The sequence below is a fragment of the Neovison vison genome, chromosome 1 (assembly GCF_020171115.1).
Source record: "Neovison vison isolate M4711 chromosome 1, ASM_NN_V1, whole genome shotgun sequence".
NCBI classification, from domain to species: Eukaryota; Metazoa; Chordata; class Mammalia; order Carnivora; family Mustelidae; genus Neogale; species Neogale vison.
The window spans coordinates 86,712,113-86,729,823 of NC_058091.1; the positions used below are offsets into that span (position 1 = coordinate 86,712,113).

General features: G+C 45.2%; 1 protein-coding gene across 3 annotated transcripts in view; it reads left to right on the top strand.

Annotated features, from left to right (window-relative positions):
- Window positions 1-17,711, top strand: part of DAAM2 (dishevelled associated activator of morphogenesis 2) — a 126,898-nt gene that overhangs the window by 60,279 nt on the left and 48,908 nt on the right. For all 3 annotated transcript variants that reach the window (XM_044250495.1, XM_044250501.1, XM_044250505.1), the window contains 2 exons: window positions 9,409-9,633; window positions 14,563-14,652. In XM_044250495.1, the coding sequence (XP_044106430.1) occupies window positions 9,466-9,633; window positions 14,563-14,652 (258 nt within the window). In that variant the 5' untranslated portion in view covers window positions 9,409-9,465. Of the gene's footprint in view, window positions 1-9,408; window positions 9,634-14,562; window positions 14,653-17,711 lie in introns of those variants that run through there.

Sequence of the window (17,711 nt, forward strand, 5' to 3'; positions counted from 1 at the left end):
CAGTAAGAAGTGATCTCTCATGGTTCTTGCAATGAGGAATGACATTTGGGGCAGTCATACGTTCTATGTGGAGTTGCTACTGGGGTGGGAGAGGAGTCTGTGTCCTGAAAACCCATGGTTCAAAGGTGAGTGGGATTTCCCTTTACCTCGTGCTCAACTTGGGGTTTTTCTTGACACCAAGTCCTCCCTCTGGCACGCCTTTTGTTGTGAATGATTTCTTGGACTATCCCCATGAGATGCACCCACATCTTTCCTTCCTCTGACTCTCAGTTTCAATGCCACATCCATGGGTGGATGTTGCAGAGGACCCCAGCCTGCTGTCCCCACACCCTGCTGTCCCAGGTCTGCACCTCTTCCCCTCCCTGGTATCCTGGGTGCTTAGGCCTGGGGTCTGTTTATGCCCATGCCTCCCCAGAAAGTCTGTAGACCCAGTGGGGCTGGAATTTGATGTTGGGTTTATCCAAAGCATCCAGAATATTGCTTTGTACATGACGGTCACTCAGGGCATAGATGGATGAACGAATGAACGCATGCTTGACTGGGACATAGGAGAGCAATTATGTCCTTGTTTTTTACCCTGGTGAGACAAAGAAATCTATGTTCTCTTTATCATTTCTCAAAATGAGAAAACTGATTGGGAAAATCCACAACTGCCACACAACACCCCCGAGTCAGAGAAATGTCACATTGGGGAATTTTCAGTTTTGCTTACCCAGAAAGACCCCTCTTTTTCTTCATCCCTGTTTCTCCTGGCTCTGTATCTCCCACTCCTCAACCTGCATGGAGGGGGACCCTGGGGCTGAGACAGTTTACTTTTGCTTTCTTTGCCTTTCCCAGAGCAGAGGGGGAACCGTAATTTAGGCGGCTGCTAAAAATAGCTCCCCCGGTCCTGGAAAGAGAACTTGCTTATTTTTGAAATTGCTCCCTGCCCCCTCCCCAGCCCTGCCGGAGACTTGCACTACAAGCCAGATGCTTCTGAGCCTGTCCTGAGGCTGGCAGGGGAGTCACAGCATGGGGCCCCATCAACCAGGGGGTCCGAGCCCTGTCTGAGAGATGCACCAGCAGAAAAGTGGGAGAGATGAGAGGTATTTGTGTTCTCCATGTCCTGTCCTAATCAGATGGGTCTCCCTCCCCACAGCCTCTTGGGGAGCACTGTGTGGGGACAGCCCACCAGCTGTGTGATGCAGCCACCAGATGTGGGAGAGGTCGCCAGGTCTGGAGACCTGGATCAAGTCCGAGGCTCACACAGCACATCTTTCCAAGCCTCAGATGTCCTCTTCTATACAAGCTGGGGTGATGGTCATATTTACCTTGCCAGGGTGCGTTGAAAGTCTGAGGTAAACTTTGACCATAGTAGGACTCAGTGGATGATGACCATAACTTTGTTATGATTAGAATCACTGAATTTAGAGCACGCCGCTCTGTTTTAACAGGCAAGGCAATAGGACACGCGATAAACCAATTTGAATGGCTAAGTTGAACCACATGAAATTGATGATTTTGTAGATTGAGCATAATTGAATACCGTCACTTATATGATTCAAGCTAATACAGAAATCAGCAAATTTTCTGTAAAGGGGCAGGTACTGTAGACAATACTTACAAGAAAGGGTGTGGATGCATTTCAGAAAAACCATATTTACAAAAATGGGTTGAATTTAGCCTCTATAATATTTGCCAACCCCCATCAGACTATGTCAGTTTCATTCTTATGTAGAGTGAACTTTCTGTGATTCATACAGTCAGTGTCCAGGAATCTTCCCAATTATAACTGTAGCTTAGCTGTAGAGTTCATGATGGTGTTTATTATTACCAGACCATGTTCCAAACACTTTACAAAGAGTAACTAATTTATTCTCACGACAACCCTATGAGGTAGGGGCTGTTATTATTGCCCCATTTTATGGATGAGGAAAGTGAGGCTCAAAGAGGCTGAGTAACTTGTTTGAGGTCCCATAGTTATAGTGGATAGCAATTGAACAAAACCCAGCTGAGTTTGTAGGGTCAAGTTTGACATCTGCAAAATTCAGGCTGCTTCAGTTTGGAAGTGGGGGTTATCAAGCCTGTTTGCTGCTCACAAAGCATGGTCTTCAGGTCCTTAAAGGGGCAGCAGGCATGGTAGAGGTGGGCAGTGAGGAGATGGGTGGGCAGAGGACCTGGGATTTGGGAAGCTAAGCCCTGGGTCATGGCCCTGTGTCTGGGGCTGTTTCCTAGGTGACCTCCAGTGACACATGGAGGGTCAGTATATAGGGAGGAATCTCTGGCCTGTGGAGCAGGAAATTGTTTACATTCCTTATGTTCCATGCAGTATCTCTGGGGAATTCTGGGCCCCATTCCCAGACCTGGGCCCCAGGGGACCTGGTAGGAAGAGGGGGGCAAAGAGCAGGCTCCCCAGTATGCTTTAGTTCTGGTGTCAAGCCAAGGTACTTGTATACCTTGTTGATCCCCTTTGCCTACTAACTTAACCACCAATGAGCAGGCCACTGGTCAGGACTCTGGCCTTGTGTATACCAGGCTTTTTCTCTTTATGCCATTCCCCTTGCCCAGAAAGGATTTCTTACCTCTGTACCTTTCCTTAGTCCTCTCACCTCTTTCAAGACTGGCTTGGTGCCACCTCCTGGAAGTCTTTTCTGACCTCCTCTTCACACCCAGGCCCCCTTCCTAGTGCTGCCAAAGCCCCTGTCTCCTTAACCCTTCTGGCTTCCCTGCCAAAAGGGGACCCCTCAAGGGAAAGGACTGTACCTTATTTGCTCTTGTGACCTCACCACCAAGGTGAACCCCTGTGTCCAGCATAGCCTCCACAGGCTAGAAGCTGGTTCAAAGCATCCTGTTTGAAGCAACATCACCATCCACAAAAGCTTGTCCCTTCCCCTATAAGATGTGGCCCTTGGACGAGTTGCCTGGGCTTTGGGAGTCTTAATGTCATCACCAGGAAGGGACAGTGATTTGAGGGTTGGGGGAAATAAATGAGGTAAAGCAGAAAGTTGCCAGCACAGTGACTGGCTCCTAGCAAGCACTTTGGAAGTGGCTATACGTATCCTTGCCTCCATGACCCCCATGCATGGGGTAGGGGAAGATGAGAGGAGAAGGCAGTTCGAATACCCCAAAGCCACAGCATTGGCCTCAAGTGTTAAAGTCAGGGTTCATGCATCAGCTTTGTTTCTGCAACAAAAGAACTGAGCCTGGATTCAGAACATTTAGTTGTGAATTCCAGCTCTGCCTCTTAGCAGCAATGGGCACCACTGACAAGCCGTGTGACTGCTGGTAATACCATTATAAACCTCAATATTATTATCTGTTGGGGGGAGAGTAATGATGACCTCATAAAGTCCTTGTGAGGCTGACATGAGATTGCAGACCTGGGAAAACACTTGGTCCAGCTCTGAGGGAATGCTCAATCATGAATTATTGAGTCTGGATCTATAGAATGCTTGAGAAAGCTCTGAATGAGGCTCAGCTTAGGGTGTTTCTTGGACACATGCCATATGGCTTAGTGGTTTATAGCTTTAAAGTCATGCCATCATGAGCTTGAGTCCTAGCTATGCTACTAATTGGCTGTGTGTCCTTAGGTAAGTTACTTAAACTTTCTGAACCATGGTTTTTCTTTTAAGGACTTTTTAAAGATGATGCCACATATCTCAGAGAGTTATGGGGATGAAATGTGGGTAGATCCCAGGGTCTGATCTACACCAAGTCTCAAGTATTAATATTATTCTGCTTTTACTTATGACTTAGGAACAAGCATTGATGATATAGGGCTTTTGAAGTCCTAGTTAGTGTAAAAACTGGTATATAGAGGGCCACAGTTTGGAGGTAAGGGTTAGATTTTTCATCTTTGCAAGCCAAATGGGAGTATTGCACTCAAGTGATAGGAAGTACTTCCTGGCTTGGGGTGGAATGTGGGAGGCGTGCTCTGTGCACATGAGGAGAGCCCCTGGGGAAATCTTTGGGACTGGAATGGAGCCAAACAGTATGGCTGACCAGGCCCCGCCATCACACAGGGAGGAGTCCAGGTCCCAAAGAGCCTAAAACCTTGGCCCTCTGACCCACGTCTGGATAGTGTGAGAGCTGGAACTAGCCTCTGTCTCCTGAGTTAGGTATGCTTTCTCCATGATGTAAAAGGATGTGAGTAAGAGGTAAAATCTGGCAGGAACCACAGTACTGGAGGAGAGCCTTGAAAGGGACCTTACAGTCCTCACAGGAAGGCTATTTCCTCATTGATGGTTGGCTGTTTTAGGCCAGTTAGTCTGTGTTTAGGTACCCACAGGCTTGGGAAGACCTTGATCCCCCAGAGAGAAGAAGAAGGGACAAGGAGACAGGATGTGGAGTGCACAGAGGTGTTGGTATTCAGAGAATATTCACAGAGAAAAAGGTGGGTGGTGGTAGGGATGGGTTGAATCCCTCTTTTGGGGTTTAAGTCCAGTGGATTTTGTTCTATTGTTGCTTCTCATTTTTCCATATTGCTCCTCAATTTATCTTTTTTTAAAAAACAATGTTTAAATTTATTATTATTTTATTATAAACATACAATGTATTTTTATCCCCAGGGGTACAGGTCTGTGAATTGCCAGGTTTACACACTTCACAGCACTCACCATAGCACATATCCTTCCCAATGTCCATAACCCCACCCCCTTCCCCTGGCCCCCCTCCCCCCAGCAACACTCAGTTTGTTTTGTGAGATTAAGAGTCACTTATGGTTTGTCTCCCTCCCGATCCCATCTTATTTCATTTATTCTTCTCCTACCCCCCAGACCCCCCATGTTGCATCTCCACTTCCTCATATCAGGGAGATCATGTGATAGTTGTCTTTCTCCGACTGACTTATTTCACTAAGCATGATGCCCTCTAGTTCCATCCACGTCATCGCAAATGGCAAGATTCCATTTCTTTTGATGGCTCCTCAATTTATCTTCAAGGTGGGCACTTCCATTGCTTCTCTTTATGAAGTGATCTTGCAGAAAGGAACACTCTGGCTCCCTTCACTTTTCTGCTCCCTGCCCAGTGTCAGGGATGAGGCTTTTGCCTTCTAACCAGAGCTAGCTTAGAGCCCAAGGAAAATCCAAGCCCCTCAGGTCCAGACTTCCCAGTGTCCTAAGGCAAAGCTGGGTGGCTTCTTAAATCAGGCTGGGCAGATCCCTACAATGCCAGGCCTTGGTGATCCCTGCTGTGCCTGGAGAGGGCTTGTGGTTACAGGCTGTGTCTAGGCAGGGCAAGCATTGGCAGTAATGATAACAAAGTCATAGCAGCAGTTTTGGCCTCCTTCAGAGAGTGCCCTGTGTGCTCCAGACATCTTATCTACATTATTGGACTGACTCTTCACCAAAACCCACTGAGGAAGGTGCTGTGATTATCTTGGTGTCACAGAACCCAAGGCTCTGAGAGGTTAAGACTTTATGAAATGTGCTTCAGGTCACCCAGCTGGGAAGGCAAAACCAGAAGTCAAGTCCCAGTCATCTGACTTGGAAGATTGCTAGGGTGAAGGAGGCCTTAACACAGGATGGATGAGAAATGGGACAGTGGGAGGTGGAAGCTGTCCTCCTCACCGTGGAGAAGAGGAAGATCTCAGGATCTCTGTTACCCTCTTCTGGCCCCAACAGCATCCTCAGGACTGGAGATATTTCTAAACAAAGCTGCCAAGATTTATCTTCTCTGATGGAGAGGAGTAATAGAGTAATAGGGTAATAGGCAATAGGGTAATAGGGCTGTGGCAAGATGGGGAAAGGGGCCACTGATGTGGGAAGATGAGCACTAGACCACAGCCTGAACACTGGGGTCTTCAGTTTTAAGCCCAGCTCTGTCCCTAGCTGTGTGACCTCAGAGAAGACTTTTCCCCCTTTGATCTCAATTTTCTGATCTATGCTCTAAAGCTACATGCGTTCCAGCAGAGAGCCTATGGTTTTAGTCTTAAATGTTCAAGTAGGGCCTCAACAGTCTTAAGAAACGGTTATTGGGAGTAGGGCATTCTGGGGAACGTCAGCATAGTGGGGAGCTGTTAAACAGCTGCCTCTTTAAAGGGTAAATACGCAGTCTCCCCCTGGTGCTCAGGCCCTTCTCTGTGGGGACAGTATTTCCTGTTTGGAAGGTCAGTATCTCTGTCTCCCATCCTCTTGAGGCCATACCGCCTCACTCCCTGTACTGGGGGAAAATGTTAAGAAGTATATAATGACAAATAGAGCATAACCCGACCAATCAGAGCAGTCATGGCTGTAAACAGCTAGTGTGAGACTATAACAGGGTGTGCCAACTGTATGCCCACCCTGCCCCCGACTCCTGATTGTTCCTAGGAAAGTTTGGCTCAAGAGCTGAAGAGCAAAAAGTTGAGGAGGTGAAGGCAGGGAGCAAGTTCACCGGTCTTCCCAGACATCAGCTCGTCCTTCCCTCGAACCCTATCATCCTGTCAGCTTAGCCTCACTGTGGCCTCTGGGAGTGTCCTTCTCATGCTTTGTCCCCTGAAAAAACAGCCTCTCCACTAGCTGCAGCTGCATATTGGAGGCTGACGAACCAAAGGGGACTTAGTCTGTACTCTGCAGCATTATCCCAAACTTGACAATGGGCAGGGGACCCGCAGGGTGGCTGACCCCAATCTGCTTGCAGAATTGGTGCTTTACTAAGCCTGATAGTCAGAGACCAGGGCTTTGCCTCACCTACTCTTGGCTACTGGCTATCAAGTCCCATAGAAAACCCCAAAAGCCTCCTTTCCTCTTTCATTTTCCTCAGATGCCAGCCTATTTTTGGTCTTTGCCACCAGGTACCAGGATTGCTGAGTTAGCTCACTGGCTTCCTCCCTTATCCCCAGCCTCAGGACTGTTGCCTTATCTCTTTGTAAAGGTTCCTGATTGCTTATCATCTTCTAGGAGTCAGAGATTTCAGTTAATATTTCTTGACTGATTAAGGAAGGCCTGTCTTTTCCTTGAGCACAGGCCATTTCCCAATTGAGCAAGAAATACTTACTGAGCACCACTAAATGCAAGGCATTTTATTAGTTGTAGAAATGGGAGGGGTATCAAAGAAGTAGGAAGCATGGCCCCACCCTCAAGAAGTCTTCACTATGCCTGTGGAGAACCAATGTATAAACATAAAAAAGATAACCAATAATATGAGACCACTTCAGTGTGTTAATTGAGGCTCTTCTGGGTCTATTAAAAAGCTTGTCACAAAGGTTATAAAGAAAGATAAAATGGAGCTAGTAAAAAACCCTCTAGAATGACAATTAAAATGCGTGATGACTTAGAGGCCTGATCAGATTAGACTGTTACTAGCTGGATTGTTAGCGTTTAGGAAATAAAGCAATGTTCACCAGAAGTTACCTTGAGTTCACTAGGAACAAGTTATGACACATTTATCTTTTCCTGATAAGGTTCTAGAGCTCCATCCTGAGGTACACCTTACATTTGGCATTTCTCAAATTCCACAAGGCTTCAGGAAAGATCTTGTATGCTGTCTTTATAGCAAAGAGGGCAAGATAAGAGTGTGGGTTCATGGATTCCAAGCTGGTTGAAGGACTGTTCCCTGAGAGCGTTGATGACTAGTCTGTTGGCATTCCCAGATGTCATAGCTATGTCATCTGGCTCTGTCTGTATCTTTTGTTGTGATCAACATTTTTAGCAATGGTATGGGTAAAGAACATGAGTATATTCTGAAAGTTTCTGTTAATGACCAAATCTAGGAGAAATAGCTTAGCGTCAAACTCGAAAATACCCTTGTGGGTATGTATACCAAAGCACTGAAAGAAGAAACATAAAGAGATATTTGCACACCCATGCTCATAGTAGCATCATTAATAATAACCAAAAGGAGGAAGCAACCCAAGTGTCAATTGATGGTGAATGGATAAACAAAATGTATATAAATACAGATGAATAGTATTCAGCCTTAAAAAAATAGGAAATTCTCATACATGCTATAACACGTGTGAACCTTAAACACATTATTTTAAGTGAGATAAGCCAGTCACCAAAGGACAAATGCTGTTATGACTTTACTCCCATGATTCTACTCATACTTCTGCTTAGAGTAGTCAAATTCAGAGAGATAGCCAGTAAAGTGGTAGTCGCCAGGGGCTCAGGGGAGAGGGAAATGAGAAATTAGTGCTTAACGAGTACAGAGTTTCTACTTTGCAAGATGAAAAAATTATGGAGCTAGATGGTAGGGATGGTTGCACAGCAATGTGAATGCACATAAAACCACTGGACTGTATGCGAAAAGATGGTTAAAATGATCAACTTGGTGTTATGTGTATTTTATAATTAAAAAAATAAAACCCTAACCCCAGGCCTGTGATAATAGGGAAAAAGGTAGAATCTTTTTTATGTTTAATAAAAAACAACAACATGCAAACTAAGATATACAAATACTGAACGAGGAGAGCATGGCTGGACAGCCGTGGGTAAGCTCTTGTGGGTAAACTCTCCCAAGCTTCAGGTTATCTGAAAGCATATTTGGGAACCAGTAATGGTCAAGGGTAGTTTTAACACTTTGGGGAAGCCTATGTTCAGGTAGTTGGGCTTATCCATCTAGAAGCTATGTGGCATCAACGACTAGGGTTGGCCAGTGTTTCTTTCCAAGTTGGGGCACTGTTGAACAAGTTTTTCCCAGTAGCCAGCTAAAAGCTTAACCCTTTCTGCTACAATGACCACTCAACTGTTGGGTGTTCATGAATTTTGGTCTCTGGCCAAAGTGGTATCCTCTGTTCTTGGTTGGTATAGAAAATGAATCTGACCAGATCTCCTTCAGTATTGGCTCAACACTGTTCCAATGATCAGCCCCATTTTCTTACTCAGGGTTCACTCTGATGACTCCCCCAGGTTACCTCTCCCTCCAGATAGATGGGTGATGAACCCATGTTCTATTAATATTTCACATTCATTCAAACATGCCTGGGCACAATGGACAGAAAACCCCGTGAGTCTCTGAAGACTTCTATCCTCTGCTCCCCAGGAGCCATGCCATATAATTAGCTTGCTGTCTCCTCTCCAGCCTACTTTAATCCTTCCCTTCCCACTGGATGAAATCTTTAAACCAGGCATCCATACATCTTAAAATGGATCTAGTGACTGAGTTGGCCCTGCTGAAAATGGCTCTGCTAGAGGAAAGGGACTGGGATATCCATCTGTACAGTCATGGAGAAGGTGCAATTTATGTTCTGTGACTACCGCCCACCTCAGTTCTCTGAGGGCATGGAGGGAGTACCTGCAAGTGTTTGTGGCAGGAGACACTGGAGGGGATGACGGGAAGGGAATGCTTCCAGGTGGAAAGAAGCTGTGAGAGAAGGGAGGGTGGGCCTGATTGTTGGGTCGAGGGCTCCTAGCAGTTGGGCAAAGAAATAATGGTGGCTCAGTGACCACTGTCCCTGCCTACCTGGCTGCCATTGCCTGACCCCTCTATGCTGTCTGTTTTCCTGTCCAGATCACAATGAGGACCTAGGACATCGACTTTGACTATCCCCCCTGGCCTGGAGTGACCATGGCCCCCCGCAAGAGGAGCCGCCATGGCCTGGGCTTCTTGTGCTGCTTTGGGGGCAGCAGCCTCCCTGAGATCAACCTCCGGGACAACCACCCTCTGCAGTATATGGAGTTTTCAAGTCCTATCCCGAACCCAGAGGAGCTCAACGTCCGCTTCGCAGAGCTGGTGGTCAGTGAGGGGACAGAGAAGGGAAGATGTTGATAATGGGGAGTGGGATTCTGGGGTAGGCAGAGCAGGACAGAGGGCAGGGACCCATGTGCTGGGATCTCTACCTATGAAACTCTGCTTTGGGTGAGGGTGAGCCCCACAGGACACCTCAGCTATGAGGGAAAAATAGGTCATTTACTGGGAAGAATACCATGAAATATTTCCCTAGAAGAATGGACCTACCTCATATCTCCAGCTGGTTCTGGATCTCATGGTACAGCAGCTAGGCCATCTTGAAATGAATAGGTCCAGACTTTTGTGAAATAAGGCAGTGAGGAGCTTCAAAGAATACCAGAACATTTGACACCTTCTTTCTGGAACTTCCCTGGAATTCTTTCAGAATACAAGAATACAGAATACAAGAACAAGGGACAAAGTGGGACTTTGTAGGCAGATACCAGGTCCTCAAAGCAGGTATGATTAACTAGAAATATGGAGGTAGAGGTGCCTGTATTGTACCTGTTTCATGCCTGGTCCCAGGCTGGGTGATTATGTTCCATGTCTAGCCTATAGCAGGTGGAAGCTCTGTCTTTGACACTGGTAGCAGCTCTTCCTGACTCTGTGATGTCCATTCAGACTAGAGCAGCACTACACCTTTGTGAGAACCATTCACAAAGTAAGCATATGAAATTCTATACTCTGACCACAAGGAGACAGAGCAGGAAAGAAGCATAATTCTTCTTCTTGGAGGTATGGTGGTGAGACAAAGTCAAGGAGACTCTCAGATCAGGGATGCCAGACCGCCCCTCCCCCCGGGATTCAGGGCTGAACCCTGTGTAGAGCAATGAATGGGAGAGAACAAAGTATTTACTAGTATAGAATGACATTTGGAACATGATTGGTGTTAGTACTTCCAAGATCTGTTTGTTTTTTTTTTTTTCTGTTTATTTTACTCAGAATACTGCTGACAGTAAATATGTGGGTTTTTGATGCCAAACAATTTCCTAGTTCATTGCAGACACTAACTAGTGTCCTACAACTTAACTCCATGCTGACACTAACTACCCAGAGTTCACACAGACCCCACGGAGGAAGGGCTCAGATCCACAAGATGGCCCCCTACCCAGACATCAATCAGAAGTAGGTCCCCATGTTGCCCTACATTTTAGAGAGACATGGCTGTAAGTCTTAAGTTCCCATGATCCTCTCCTCAGGTTGGATAATTTGCTAGAATGGCTCATAGAATGTAGGGAAAGGCTTCACTTACTACTATCAATGCATTATAAAGGATATTCTGAAGAATACAAATGAATAGCCAGATGAAAAATTATATTTCTTATATTACCACAGCATGGACACTTTCTTGAACAGAGCACATGAGTTTTGAAAGAAGGACAGGATGAAAGATGTTCCTCTCCTTGGCCCTTTTATTTAGTGAGTATTTATTGAGCATCTTTAATGAGCAGGACTCCTTACAAAGTACTTGGACAAAAACAAGGATGAGTCACGCAAGTCTTGTCTGTAAGGAGATTGGCATCTGCAAACAAACAGAGCAAACTAACATTGAGCCTGTTTTGTGCATTGAGCTAACACTGAGATTAGCATTGAGCAAATGAAAATATTCCTTGAGAGCCCGCTGTATGCTGGTCCCTGCCTCCAAGAACATAAAGTCTAATAGAGAAGACTGATTTTGAACAGTTATGACAAATGTAGTGAGTGTTTGGAAAGGGAACATTCATGGGCCTGTGGCAATGTCTAACAGAGAGTTTAATTCTTGACTGAGGGTCAAAATGGTGCCCCCAAAGGATGACATTTCCATTGAGATCCAAAAGCAGATTGATGGCTGGAGAAGTGAATAGGGTTTCAGAGCAGTGACAGAGGTTGCCCCAGTAAGAGAAGCATAATATGTGAATCTTCAGTCAGAAAAGAGCTGGGCCTTTAGGAGTTCACCATGGAAGATGAGAGTAACAGGACTTCATACTTGATCTTAAGGGTAACAGAAAGTCTATGGAGCAGGGTGGTCTTCTAAAAGAAGAAGGATTATGGGTAGGACATTAAGAGGGTTTTAGTGCAATCCAAACTAGGGAGAATGATGACTTAGACTAAATGTTATTAGTGAGAATGGAGAAAACAGATAGAAGAGCTATTTAGGGGGATATATAGGACTTGCTGGGCTTGGGGTGTGACTAGAATCAGGGAATACCCAAGTTGCTGATGTGGGGAACTGGCTGAGTGTTGGGACCCTATAAAAGACAGGAGATGCCAGATGAAACTCAGGGTTAGGGGCCAGAGTGATGAACTCAGTTTGCATGTTCTTTCTGTGCCTCAATTTCCACATCTTTAAAATGGGTTGTTGTAATCTTAATGAGTAAACATTAAGCACTTAGAACAGTGCCTGGCACGTAGTGATACTACATAAATGTGTGAGGTACCTGAGGGATGTCAAAATAGATGGGGGAAACAGACCCCAGGACCCCAGGATCCAGGTTGGTGCCCTGAGGGATTTCAACATTTGACAGTAGGAGAGAAGACTAGAAGACAAAAGGGGAGCCCAGGATGAACATAGAGCAAAGCAGGAGGGATTGCCAGAGAGTATGGTCACAGAAACAAGGACAGATTCAATAAGGAGTGAATGGTCTGCAGTTAGTCATAGGCTACCTGGGATGAGCCAAATCACCAAGAAATAACCATTGATTTAGTGACGAGAAAAGACAGATGCATGAGTAACCAGGGTCCAAGTTTGAATGTAACTGTTCTGGAATGCAGGAAGGGAAAGGTGGTCTTACCTGGAAATGGATATGAAAGGCTTGCTGGAAGAGGCTGACCTTGAGCCTAAGTAAATTAGACCAGGATCCAGGGGGTGGGTGGTCAGGGAGGGAAGACCAGGTAGAACTAACTGCATAAGTAAAAGAAGAAGAGATGCAGTTTGCACTCGGAAGAGTAGGGTGCATATATCTCTACTATTTATTTGATTCCTGATTCTGACCATGGAAAGGAAATACTCCAGAAACTTTAAGCAGGGCTCTGGGAATCTTGACGAAGGTTGTTAACTGGGATATGTAAAGAGTGATTCTAGGGAAGAACCTTTGTTTAACATTATTAGATCTGCAGGAGTCGTTAGTTCCAAAGGCAGGTGAACTCATGGGCATTGTTTCTAATTATCTTTGTATGTGCTGTCCAAAATGGCAGTTATGGTCCCTTGGGGCTGCTGCATATTTGAGATGCGGCTGGTCTGAACTGAGAAGAGCTATAAGGGTGAAATATACACCAGATTTTGATGATTTAGATACTTTATATTCTTTTTTTCAAGGTCACTGATAATTTTTTCTGTTGAACACATGTTGAAATGATTATATTTTAGGTATTTTGGATTAAATGAAATATATTATTAAATTTAGCTTCACCCATTCTTAATTTTTTAAAAGATTTTGTTTATTTATTTAACATAGAGAGAGCGATCACAAGTAGGCAGAGAGGCAGGCAGGGGGGAGGGGAAGCAGGCTCCCTGCTGAGCAGGGAGTCCCATATGGGGCTTTATCCCAAGACCCTGAGATTGTGACCTGAGCTGAAGGCAGAGGCTTAAGCCACTGAACCCCCCCAGGTGCCTGCACCTGTTCTTAATTTTTACTATGACTAGCAATTTTTTAAAAATACATTTGGCTCACCTTATATTCACCTTATATTTCTATTGGACAGTTCTGATCTATGTAAAGGAAAATCTTCAAGTTCTTCCTTAAAGTATAGGGAAAAAAGATATTGATATTTAAGACTTATATTTTCTTAGATATTACTTTCACTGTTTGTCCTTGAAAATATAAAGATTATTAATAATGTGCCTTATTATCTTTTCAAAAAAATATTTTATTTAGTTATTTGAGAGAAAGAGAGAGAGAGAATAAGGGAGGGGCAGTTGGAGAGAGAGAAGCAGACTCTTGGCTGAGCAGGGAGCTCAACATGGATCTCAGTCCCAGGACCCTGAGATCATAACCTGTGTCCAAAGCAGATGCTTAGATGCCCCTACTTTATTGTCTTAATGCAAGTATTGCTTTTTATTTAAAAAGAAAGCTCACAATACTTGAGTTGAAAAGCAGGCTGTTTCCTGTGGCCTGTTAACTCGTTCTTTTATGAGCCTTAGCACAGCTCATGAAGCACAAGAGAAAAGTCTTCAATAAGAGAGCGTCTTAGAGCCCATCTAGTGCAGCCAAACCTACAGTGTCACTCCGAACTACATATAGAATGACCCTACATTTGATGATATCAGAACTACCCAACTCTACTTCTAGTCGAGGGGAGCCTCCAGCCTTGTGTGGGCGGAGGAGCTGCCCCTGACAGGCACACCTCCATGGGAAGTGGGTCACAACCTCCCTTTCCACGGCATACTCTTCTTGCCAAGAGAGAACAGCTTCTTGTCCTCACCAGTTCTTCTCAGCCTGTGCTGAGACCATGCTGAGGTTGAGGGGAGCCAGAATTTCTGGGGTAGAAACCCAAAGGACAGGGAGACTTGCAGGATGGGCCAAAAACTAGGTCTATAGACTGAGTGCTTTGTCAGGCCTTGACTTATGATGTTGACCAGCTTAAGAAGGACAAAAGAATAAAGAGCAGAAACCTGGAGCAAGACGGTTAGGAACTTGCAAAGCAATGCAGAAGGAGTTGAGCAGGGAACAGGGAGCTTGGAGGAGGAGGATGGATTTGTAGAGACAGGTGGGAGTGGACAGGAAGTAAGGGAAGCATGAATAGAAGCAGCCCAGGCTTGGGTGGATGTAAGGGAATGGGGGTGGGGGGGGTGGGGCTGTATTTCTAGCTGAAGAAGAATTGCCCTATCATGCTTTGATACTCTCTGGAGGGAGACAGTAGACTGAGGGATAGGTTTGGAGGAGTTACAATTTCCTGAAACACTGAATATTCTAATGTCAACCATCTCTGGGTCTGACATATTTTTTGTCTTTGCAGGATGAATTGGATCTCACTGACAAGAACCGAGAGGCTGTGTTTGCACTGCCTCCGGAGAAGAAATGGCAGATCTACTGCAGCAAGAAGAAGGTGCCATGTCTGACCCCTTCCACGGCCACCTCAGGGTCCCCAGCATGGGGCAGCTCTTGCCTCCGTGCTTGCTCACTCAGTCAACAGATATTTATTATATGCCGCATCATTCTAGGTGTTGGAGGCAAAAAAAATTCCCCACTCTCATGGAGCTGACCCTCTGGGAAATGGGATTCTGTTTTCCAGAAATCTTTGGTGCAGGTGCCCACTGGGTTCCAGGAGCAGGACTAGGTCCAGGAGACACCAAGATGACAAGCCTATACTCTCTTCCCATGCCTGCCTAGAGAGTGTGTTGTCCTGTGCTGTACCTAAGGGCTGCCTTGTGTTGTGAGGTATCAGTTTGGGGCCAGGGTCGCCTCTTCAGGATCTTTGGCCCCTCTACCCATCCCAGGCTTGGCCTTACAGAGCAGCAAGTATATCAAGATCACACATTGGTCTCCATTCTCCCCACTTTCTCCTTCCCCTCTTCTTCATTAAGAGATGTCATTGGTCTCCTGATTATGGTCCTCCTTAGGAAGGGGCGTTCCAGGCGTCAGTTGGGGCTTCATTAAATCTTATCTCCTCCCCTCTGCTTCCCTTGGTCTTTCTCCATATCTGTGTCTCTCCTATACATCTTTTTGTCTGTATCTCTCTTGCACCCCTTCTATTTTATTAGCCTCTATCTTTCTTGGTCCATCTTCATTGTCTCCCCTCCATCCTCCCATTTTTTAAAAAAAATTTAATTAACATATAATGTATTATTAGCCCCAGGGGTACAAGTCTGTGAATCACCAGGTTTACACACTTCACAGCACTCACCATAGCACATACCCTCCCCAATGTCCACAACCCCACCACCCTCTCCCTCCCCCCTCCCCCCATGACAACCCTCCTTTTTTTTTTTTTTTTGGTGAGATTAAGAGTCTGTTATGGTTTGTCTCCCTCCCAATCCCATCTTGTTTCATTTGTTCTTTTCCTGCCCCCTAACCCCCCACGTTGTATCTCCACTTTCTCATATCACACCCTCCCATTTTTAAAACTAGCAGCTTGTTCCTTTGACCTTAGAGTACAGGAATTTGGGAGTTAGGACCCAGTTATTCCTGCACCTGAGGCTCGGACCTGCTCCTGCTGGGAGGAGACAGGCAGGTCTGGGGCAGTCCTGAGCCTTTGCTTCTTTATGTTTCCTGAGCTTGTTTGTTCATGGCTCTTTTCATCTTCTCCTCACCCAGGGTATTTGTCTCATCTGGGGCTCCATGACCTTATAAAATTGGGGATTAGACTGCTATAACATTCTAGAGTTGGAAGGAGCTGAGAAACTTTTCAGTCTGGTCCTTTCTTCTGCATATGAAGTGAGGACAGCCTAGGGAGGCAGTGGACTTGCCTGAAGTTCCCAGCCAGTCATGGCAGTGGCCACACCATTGCTAGAACCCAGACCTGCTGGAGTTTGAGGGCCTGTGGCAAGATGTAGGGGCTATGTACACTAGTCTGGTATACTCGATGCACATTTATTAGGCAGAATAATGCAGAATACCTGCAGAATACTATGTGCTGTGTCCAGAGCTCTTAGAGTGAAAATGAAGATCTTTAAAAAGAGCAAGTTATGAGAGGGAGGGAGGAGAAAACTAACTTCAGGAGTAGTTTATCATGTCTTGTGCTTCTCCACTTTCCAAATGGATTTACTATGTTCCTGCAAGTGGATCTCTTGCACAACTTCAATAAAAAATGAATTAAAATGTAGGAACAACTTGTTCTACCTTCCAAACCAGATTGCTTGTAATCTCCCTCCATACTTTCACACACCCCTTTCTTGCTATGTGGTGCTTCCTCTATCCTTAACATCCTCCCCACCTGTATTAGCTTCAGTAAGAAGTTGGGGCATCTAACACAGAAGGCTCTTGAGGGGTCTCTGACAGAGAGCCCCCACCCTGGGCTTCCACAGCCCACTATAGACTCTTCTACCACAGAGCATTTGTCACTCTACCTCTGGCACTAGACTAGTCTCTGGAAGACAGAGACTGACTTTTTTTTAAATTTATTTTTTATTAATATATAATGTATTATTAGCCTGAGAGTTACAGTTCTGTGAGTTGTCAGGTTTACACACTTCACAGAACTCACCATAGCACATACCCTCCCCAATGTCCATAATCCAACACCCTCTCCCTACCTCCCTCCCCCCAGCAACCCTTAGTTTGTTTTGTGAGATTAAGAGTTTCTTATGGTTTGTCTTCATCCTGATCCCATCTTGTTTCATTTTTTTCTTCTCTACACATAACCCCCCCACTTTGCCTCTCAAATTCCTCAAATCAGGGAGATCATATGATAATTGTCTTTCTATGATTGACTTATTTCACTCAGCATAATATCCTTTAGTTCCATCCACGTTGTTGCAAATGGCAAGATTTCATTTCTTTTGATGGCTGCACAGTATTCCATTGTATATATATATATATACCACATCTCCTTGATCCATTCATCTGTTGATGGACATCTAGGTTCTTTCCATGGTTTGGCTATTGTGGACATTGCTGCTATAAAAATTAAGGTGCACGTGCCCCTTCGGATCACTACATTTGTAACTTTTGGCTAAATACCCAGTAGTGCAATTGCTGGGTCATAGGGTAGCTCTATTTTCAACTTTTTGAGGAACCTCCAGGCTGTTTTCCAGAATAGCTGCACCAGCTTGCATTCCCACCAACAGGGTAGGAGGGTTCCCCTTTCTCCGCATCCTTGCCAGCATCTGTCATTTCCTGACTTGTTAATTTTAGCCTCTCAGACTGGCATGAGGTGGTATCTCACAGTGTTTTGATTTGTATTTCCCTGATGCCGAGTGAAGTGGAGCACTTTTTCATAGTCTGTTGGCCATCTGCATGTCTTCTTTGCAGAAATGTCTGTTCATGTTCTCTGCCCATTTCTTGATTGGATTACTTGTTCTTCAGGTGTTGAGTTTGATAAGTTCTTTATAGATTTCAGATACTAGCCCTTTATCTGATATGTAATTTGCAAATATCTTCTCCCATTCTGTCAGTTGTCTTTTGGTTTTGTTGACTGTTTCCTTTGCTGTGCAAAAGCTTTTGATC